Below are 9353 nucleotides of genomic sequence, written 5' to 3' on the forward strand. Positions count from 1 at the left end.
CCAGAGAATATCATCTTTCCCTACAAAAGAATCTCAATTATGTCAAAAGAATGTTTCTATTCATACCTCTTTTATTGATATGTATACCTCCTCTCATTTTTGGACATTTTAAAATCCAATATTGCCCCTCTTTTAAACTGAAAAAAATAATAATAATAAATAAAAAATCTTGTTGACGCTTTTATGTCGCTCTCATCGTCCTAGTTCCTCTTTGTGGTTCCGTTTTACTGTCTCTCCTCATCCTTTCCATCTCCATTTCTTATTCTCTTCCCTAATTCCTCTATAATCCTCTCTCCAACTCTTCTAATTTTCCATGTTTTCTAACTTTCAGTCCTCAATTTCTTAAACCTCTCCAATGGTCATGTAGCATCAGTATTTGGTTGAATGAAAAAGTGCTTCAATTTGGTTGTATATATATATGCAGACATGTATGGTATATGTTTCTGTTTTATTCTTAATCATCAATCAAGTTTATACTAAATTCCTCCTATACTAGGAAAGTGCGAGTTTTTACCACTCCATCAGTTTCTATCATTCCTCCATGACTTCTGGCTGCTAACAAATCTACAAATTAATTAAACCCAACCTCATTGTTTCCTCTATATTCTTTGTTCCATCAAGGAGCAACATCTAAATTGATCCAATTAAAAGAACAGTTTGTCAAATAGATAATCAATAGACGAAGTGGTGTTAGCTCAGTGGTTAGAGCACCCACTACCTAAGATCGAGGTCATGAGTTCGAGTCACCATGAGGGTAGGAGTGAAATCATTTGATCCTCTTTTTAAAAAAAAAAAGAAAAAAATGGATAATCAATAGAGAGAAAAATTAATGTTGCTAGAGAAAGCCACAGGAGTTACAGAGGTTCGAAGAATAGGAGGTTTAAATAGAAAAATAATGGACAAAATGGGAAGTTTGGTGGTAAAAAGTATAGTTGGAGGTCCAAATACTGTTATAGGAGGTTTGAATAGAACTACTCATGTCAAAACCTCCAAAAAAGATTCCAAATTACTCATTGATATTGACCAAGGGTTGAGATTTGTTGTTATGATGATGATGGTGATGCCAATCGAATTGAACCAGTGACCTGCTCCACACAGAATGTAAAGCAAAGCCACCAGTTCAGATATTATTGGGTTTGTTGTTATGAACTTCTGATATATATGACAAATTATTGGGTTTGTTGGGTTATTCGATATTATTGGGTTTGTTGTTATGAACTTCTCCTATAGGTGTACTTTTTCTGGATGATGGATGACAAATTCATGAACAAACAGTTGTATTTTGATGATCATATATACTGAAATCCTATGATATTCTTTTCGAAGTTGCGATTTGTTCTTTTGAAAAACAAATCCCATTTCGTTTGTACATATTGGTTGTGATTGTACATCCGCATTCTCACCAATAAATAACAAATTTATTTGCCTCAGTCCTGATTACAAAATAAGCATTTGCTGATAACAAATAGAGCTAAGCCCTGGCTCCTATACAGCTAGCCAAAAATATACATCAGTCTAAGCTTCATAGACTTTGCACTCTTCATCAGCAGGGTTATCCTTGCAGAAATCCTCCAACGGGTCTCCGCTTCCCACTACTGGTGTCCCTGGCCACTTGCTTGCAACCAAATGTGCCAAATCCACAACCCTTTGGCTGCAAATTACATAACAAACAATCCACTTCAGATCGAGATTCTATCAACATTGTAACTTCACTTGAGCAAATAGCTTATGTAATGTGTATTCCATGTGAATAATGGATAGTGAACGAGATTAAGGACTCCAAGCAACATTATTTTTAGTTTCTAGTAGCAATCAATGAGCTCACCTGTATCCCCATTCGTTGTCGTACCAGGCCACAACCTTGACCATATCATCACCCATGACCATAGTCAAGGAAGAGTCAATGGTGGAGGAAACATCGGTGCACCTGAAGTCTACAGACACAAGAGGAACATCACACACTGCCAATATGCCCTTCAGTGGCCCATCAGCTGCCTTTCTGAAGGCTCCATTGACATCTTCTGCTGTAATGCCCTTCTTTGCAACATTAATAACAAGGTCGACTACTGACACGTTAGGTGTTGGCACACGGAGGGCAATGCCATTGAGCTTGCCTTTGAGCTGAGGCAGCACTAGAGACACTGCCTTGGCTGCACCAGTGCTTGTGGGCACTATGTTCAGTGCTGCTGCCCGTGCTCTCCTCAAGTCCCTGTGTGAAGCATCCAACAGTCTCTGCAAACACACACAGTAGGCCAGGCCATATATAACCTAGTGTGTTACTTTCTCCACTATGTACTGAAATATTGATGCCAAGATTAAATAAGATGTTACAGCAGTTTAGTTCAATTGTTGCATTTTGAAGCTTGATTTTCATGAATGAAGGAACCGTTCTTTACCTGGTCTCCAGTGTAGGAATGAGTAGTTGTCATGGTTCCCTTGACAATACCTGCAAGTTGTCATTAGGAACAAAGTATTAGTCCAACAAGCCATTTTGTTTGATAATTCATGCTGCTATTGATGTCTGCTTACCGAATTCTTCATCGAGGACCTTCACAAAAGGAGCCAGACAATTTGTGGTGCAGGAAGCGTTGCTGCAAGCACAAACAGGCACATGAAGGCAAGTTTTATACCATTAAAAGAGGTATTTAAAGTTATAACGAGTCAATTACCTCAAGCAGCATTATAACTATTTTGGTTTATTGTGTTACTAATCCATTTGAGAATACTGACCTCACAATGTCTGCAACGCTATGGCCATAATCTTTTTCATTTACTCCTACAACATAGGTAGGAATATCGGCACCTTTTGCTGGAGCTGTAATGATAACTTTCTTAGCACCAGCTTGGATGTGTTTACCAGCCCCAGGGCCATCCACAAAAACTCCTGTTCCCTATAGATTATCCAAATATGCTATAAGGTACTATAATTTTCAGTATTATTGAAACTTTCCTATTATATTTTCTTTGTAGTGATCCAAGTATAGCAGTCATTTACCTCAATAACAATGTCAATGCCCATCTCAGCCCATGGAAGCTTCAGGGGATCTCTGTTAGAGACAACCTTGACAGGCTTACCATCAACACTGATAGTTTCATTGTCAACTACTTTTATATCTGCTTTGAAAGTACCCAGCATAGAATCATATTTCAGCAAGTGGGAAGCCTGCATTCGAGATTACTCAATATTAGTAACAGTAATTAATTTTACTACTCAGATTTCTCCAAAACCATCTTAACTATATTAATACTCTCACTTACATTCTTGACTCCACCACTGTCATTGACAACAATGACCTCAAGGGGTGAATCCTTCCGGCCATGCCAGCATCGGAGAAAGTTCCTGCCAATCCGTCCAAATCCGTTGATAGCCACCTTCAATTTGGCCACCGTCTCTCCCTTAACAGGAGCTGATCCTGAAGTCTGATATGCACAAAAGAAAATAAAAATTTTAAGCACCAAAACTGACATTCCAGAAAATCCACCTTACAGAATTTGGAGGATAAGTGCACCTTCTCGAAATCAAAAGTTAATTAAGAACACAAATAGAAGTTAAGCTTTTGAGAACTGCCTTGCTAATGCTACTCTTTTACTCTAACTGCTCAGTTGAAGCTTCAAAATATCCTCCAATCATAATAGTCGACTTTCTAAAGGAAATATAAAATTTGATCTCATATCCATGGATTATTACAAGCATAAATTTCATATATCGGCTAATGAAAACGCGATATACCTTGGGAGTGAGTTGAGCAGCCACAGCATCAAAGAATGATGCCTCTCTACCATTGGTTGCATAGGTCAAACATGAACTGGATCTCAAGCCAGAGAATTCAGCAACTTCCAGCCTCTGCAGAGCCAAAAACAACGAGCAAACTTGATCATTCATATATTTTTCAAACAACGTGTATATCATACACATAAAGCAAAGCCAAAAAAAAAAAAACAGAGAGCCATGTTAAAGAGATAGAGAGAGAGAGACCTTGGAGAAGCATTGAGCGGGAAAAGAGTGGGAGGTCTTGCAGGGAAGCCTGGTGTTGGCTGGGATTCTTGAATAAGCTAGAGCTGCGTGGGAGGCCATGGTTTGCAACTAGAGCCTGATGACTGACTTGGATACTATATATATAGTTACGGTTTGGATCTTTGGTTAAATTTTTTTTTTATGACACACACTTTGGATCTTTAATATTCAACGTTACCTTCTTTTAAATTAAGGTGGCCGTTGAATTATAGGAACCTGTGGTTAGCATGGTAGACGAAGTAGATATATGAGATAAGATCATGTTCTGTATGGGGTTCCAAAACTATGAACCACAGATTATTCCCTCAACCTCCTTTCCTGGAATGCCCTTCCAAATGGGGATGTCAAATTACAAAAAAAAGGCAACAAAGAAGGTGTCACATGTCACCATTGAATCAATCCAAATCCAAGAGGTTTTGCATAAGCAGTGACTACTGGCTCACATGAAATCATGGTGGATGGTGCAAACTGCTTCAACTCAATGAGAATATCTCCCACATTTCACCGACGGAGACAAAATGAAAAGTCTCAAAGCTTGAAGCAGCTCCACCACAAAAGCACCAGTTCTTCAGTGAGCCTGACATTGAACTGAGCTCAAAATCTCTGAGTCACCTGTTTAAGTGTTTTGTAACTTCAGCTATCAATTAATTTTCTTATGGAGAAAGAAGGAAAAAGTCGACTAACTTAAATTACTCAAAACTATATACATCTTTTTATTTTATTTTATTTTTTTAATGAAAACTATATATATCTTAACAGATCTGTGATATTTGTTATGGGCTGCACACTGTAGATGAAAGAAATACTGTATTCCACGTTGTCCAAGTATTAGAGGTACAACTACATTGACCATAGTAAGGGTCCTCACATCAAAAGAAGACAACTACCCTTATTATTGAGGAGAAAAAAGGCTACACTGAATTACATCTATCAGAGTGATCTCATATGGTAGCTTCAACATCATCTGCACTCACAGGTACTTCATCTGGCTCCTCTTTGGTTCGGAGCTGACCAGAGACACCATCAATAGCAGAGTTCAGCTGTGCAATCTTCTCAGCCAGTACTTTTCGTGTTTTCTGTGAAGGAGAAACACACATAAAGCGACTTTGAAAAGGAAAGCACTGTGGGATTAGAAACATGACAGCCTCTCTATATCCAATATTAACTTAAGATTTGGCACATAATGGTTGTTAAAAGAGTGGATAGAAACTGAAACATCACTTTGCCAAAAACAGCATAAGTGCATTTTCAGCATCTCCAAGAATTACTGAACACATAGAATAGCAAACAGAGAATGCCAGTTCAAAACATCATTGCAAGTGATAATAGAAGATAGGGTCAATCAGGCAAGGGTGACTTCTCACCTCCACTTCTTTTTCTTCATCATACAAGAAATTGGGAAGCTTTCTCATTAGTTCCTTTCGGTCAGCTCCAGCAAGTGTTTTACTGATCTGTTGTATTTTTCATCAAGTGAGAAAGTTTTCATTGGTTTAGTGCATGCGGACATCAAATGATCAAACAAAGCAAACTCCATAGGCACAAACAGATAACACAGCATCAAGAATTCCGAAATTTTGAGGTACACCATGAAGATTTACATTTAGAATTGACAACTCATTAGCCACGACATATAAACATTGAACAATTTATAACAATCAGCTGATGTGCTATCAAAATTAAAATATTTCAATAAATTTTCAGAAAGTCCAACAGTCATGGGATCAAAAATTATTAAGAGTCATAAGAGCTCAGTTGGAAAACCAAGACTCTAATAGTGAACATCACCGATTAATGGCAAAGAGTTTGAAGTTCTTTTATATAGCGTTGTAATCCTATCTACATGGGTTGCCAGGAGACATGATTTCAGAAACTTACGAGATGTCTATTATGGGTGGACAAATATGGACAATCTGCTAAATTTTGACATGTCGAAAAGCTTGCTTCACATGAGAAAGGATCAAAGAAACAAACAAAGAAAGACGAGAAAGAAAAAAAATCAGCCAAACCAGTGACAGTGTGTTTATTCGCTAAAAGAAGTATACCGAAGTCAAGAAATTTGGAATATGTTTGGTTGCCTAGAACAAAACACCTAGTGGTCAATGCAAAATTGAAGAAAGAAGATGGAGGAAGGCTGTACATGAGTTTAATAGAAAATGTGCTTTATCTCACTGCTACATGGCCAGCTGTAATGTTTGCAGCAAGTTTGATCACGGTTTATGTATAGTCCAAGCCATTTTCATCTTAGTACAGAAAAAAAGAGCATTTAGATATCAGGTTTGCTATTTCATTGCGCTCTGGCATAGTTCATGGGCTTCCAAGAGCAGCAGTACGTTGTTTATTTCGCTGCCAAAGCAGCATATGTGCCAGCTGCATTAGCTGGTTCTCAAGCAACATGGCTGAGAAAGATATATAAATACACTGGACCAAAATAAGCTAGAGATATTAATTACATACAATAAGTCTGCAATTACTATAGCAATGAATCCAGTGTTATAGAATCCAATAGGCTTAATAGTCAATTTGCTACCCTAGGTTTCACCTTAGTGTCAATTGCTACCCTAGTTTTATTTCAGCAAATTTGCTACCCTAAGTTTTCACAATTAGCCAATTTGCTACCCTAAGTATTATTTCTGCCAATTTGCTACCTTATGTTACCAAATTAGCCAATTTGCTACATTTTCGTCATATTAATTTGTCCATTTCTTCATCCAAACATGAATTAATTTTGAAAATCTAAGGTAGCAAATGACTAATTTTGAAAATTTGGGAAAGTAAACTGGTTAATCTTGAAAGCTTAGAGTAGCAAATTTGATGGAATGGTAGCAAATTGACTAAAATAAAACTTAGGGTAGAAAACTGGCTAACTTTGAAAACCTAGGGTAGCAAATTGGTTGAAATAAAACCTAGGGTAACAAATTAACACTAAGGTGAAACCTAAGGTAGCAATTTAGCAATTATGCCAATTCAATATCATCTTATCAGAAATGCAAATCACAGATAAGAAAGCAACTTGCTGATATATTCACAAAGGCAGTTCCAACAGAGACATTTTAGCAGCTAAGAAGGGCTTTGGGAGTTAGAGACTAGCACACTAAGGGGGAGCATGGTAAAAATTATAAACTAATAAGCTGTCCAAAACTAACTTATTAGTCCAAAACTAATGTGTTATCTGTTATATTGTAATAAAAGCTTTGTTTACCTCAACGAATTTTCTGCTTAGTTGTGCTCAACTGTCATCGGATCTAAATCACAGGGTGGAGAATAATAAGTTATATGAAATTTACTTATTTTCCTCGCTGTAATCCACTGTTGGATTTAAATCCTAGGGCAGTTGAGCACAACTGAGCAAGAAATTCATTGAAAGGTGAAAAGGACTTATTCTAAAAAATTGTTAAAATCTTAAACCTGATAAGGAAAACCAAGAGTCTAGTAATGAATAACATGCATGTATGCTGAGGGGCTTGAGACTATAGAAAGCGTGTTATCCTCGTATCTATAGTTGTTCATAACCGAAAGACCTCAATCTGTATCTACAGTGGTGAATAGCATATACATACACATGCAAAATAACGATTATACAAGCATTTGCAGAAGGAAAAAAAAAATACTCGTTGAAAATGACAACCTGAGGAGCATATACACAACCCAGTGTGCCAACTATAAGTCCTCCCAAAACAAAGCCACTGATAAAGATGCTTCCACTGTTTGACCTCCCACCATCACTGTAATTACACAAGCAGAGACTGACATTACAACAACATTGCATATCCTAATATTCCAAAATCAAAAAATCACTGCTAACTGACACCTCAAAAATAAAAATAGTATTAAGTACCGCATACAGAAGCCTCGTGATAATCCAAAAGTATAAACTTTGCGCAGTTGAGGAAGGTAAAAGGATACATAAAATAATACTCATATTATTATTTGCAGTATATGAACTTTGTCCCCCTTTATTAAATGCTTTAAAAAGAGAATTGTAATTCTGAGCTAGTTGAGCTAGAACAGGTCTACATATCAAACAAACAGTAAATCACAAAAGATATGATGAGTATGAAATTCGTTCTGAAAAGTGATTGCTACATTACTGCCGTCATAAGCATATGGAAGCTCCATATCATTATCCATATTTACATGCTTTTAATGACAGAAGGGACATTCTAGGAGGAACAAACCGAAAAGGGAAAAAACAGATGTTACAGATTCACAACCAATCAACCTACAGTCTTGCTGCAAGTCAATTTTACTCTCCGAGTACCTCCCCAATTTGTATCTATTACTAATTCAAAAGTTTTGAATTATGTTAAACAAGACTGACAATTATTTATACCATGTTGTCGAGTAACCCAAAATCCCATAACCTAAATTACAGAACTCAACTGAACAACTCAAACTTAAAGCAATTAAACCAGTAGCTACCATGTAGTCTACTCTATACCATTAGCATGCCGTAATCATAAACAAGGCGTAGAATGCATAAGGATCAGCAAGAAAGGACAATGAGAATACCTGTATGAGGCTCGAACCGCGAAAGACCTATTGGAGCTCGAAAGTTGAACATTACCGGCACGGTTTGAATTGAGTGACAAGTTTGTAGGGGCCATAAACCCAAGACATTGTTGGGATTGCTTCAGAGAAGATCCTAGTCAAGTGTTTCACACAATCATAAAAAAAAAAAAAAAAAAAAAAAAGGGAAAGTTACATTATTCCAAATTAGTGATGGAGATTATGACTACTTGCATGAAATTCCATAGTAGCCATTAAGATAGTGGGACACTAAACCCTAAACTTTAACTGGGAATCAATGTGGGGGATACCCATGTGAAAAACTAATTCAAGATGCAATCTTTGATACCCAATTTATAATCTTTTACATTTCATCAACTGAAAATCATAGATATTTGCCAGAAATGAGCAAGGAATCAAAGAAGGCAGTTTTAGTTAGATCAAGAGGGAAATTACCAGAAGGATTTGTAGTGAGAGCCAGCGAATTCGAAATAGCAGACATTGTTTGGAGTTTGAAACAAAGGGTGTGGAAATGAGTGTCGGACCGTTTTGTAGTATGGAGGAGGAGAAGAGTTTAATGGGTTCGATAATACCTATGCTCTGCCTTGTTTTTATATCTCAAATTCTCAATCAAAGTTTAAGCACCAATATTTCATAAATACCAAACCTTTGCCGACGAATAACGCTCGTCGCGGTTTCAGTATTCGAGACTTGGGACTATGGTTAGAGAATTCAAGTTATGCAAATGTGTGTCCTTTTTATTTATATTATTATTAAGAGAAGATATTTTGTTAGTTAAAGTGGACGTGAAAAGACGATTTAATCCTTAGAC

The 9353-nt window shown here is 36.9% G+C and overlaps 2 protein-coding genes across 2 annotated transcripts; both read right to left on the bottom strand.

The window, feature by feature from the left end:
• Positions 1-1396: 1396 nt before the first annotated feature.
• On the bottom strand, positions 1397-4075 carry LOC112177102 (glyceraldehyde-3-phosphate dehydrogenase B, chloroplastic). Its single transcript, XM_024315304.2, has 9 exons — positions 3977-4075; positions 3731-3844; positions 3259-3420; positions 2996-3163; positions 2731-2891; positions 2530-2591; positions 2397-2446; positions 1826-2232; positions 1397-1651 (listed from the first exon to the last, which is right to left on the bottom strand). The coding sequence occupies exons 1-9, from the start codon at positions 4073-4075 to the stop codon at positions 1516-1518; spliced, it is 1359 nt and encodes a 452-aa protein (XP_024171072.1). The 3' UTR covers positions 1397-1515.
• Positions 4076-4784: 709 nt separating this feature from the next.
• Positions 4785-9138, bottom strand: LOC112177103. The gene is made up of 5 exons (XM_024315305.2): positions 8978-9138; positions 8525-8657; positions 7641-7737; positions 5380-5466; positions 4785-5091 (listed from the first exon to the last, which is right to left on the bottom strand). The coding sequence occupies exons 1-5, from the start codon at positions 9021-9023 to the stop codon at positions 4957-4959; spliced, it is 498 nt and encodes a 165-aa protein (XP_024171073.1). The 5' UTR covers positions 9024-9138; the 3' UTR covers positions 4785-4956.
• Positions 9139-9353: the final 215 nt, after the last annotated feature.

This window comes from Rosa chinensis, chromosome 7, assembly GCF_002994745.2.
Source record: "Rosa chinensis cultivar Old Blush chromosome 7, RchiOBHm-V2, whole genome shotgun sequence".
Taxonomy (NCBI): Eukaryota; Viridiplantae; Streptophyta; class Magnoliopsida; order Rosales; family Rosaceae; genus Rosa; species Rosa chinensis.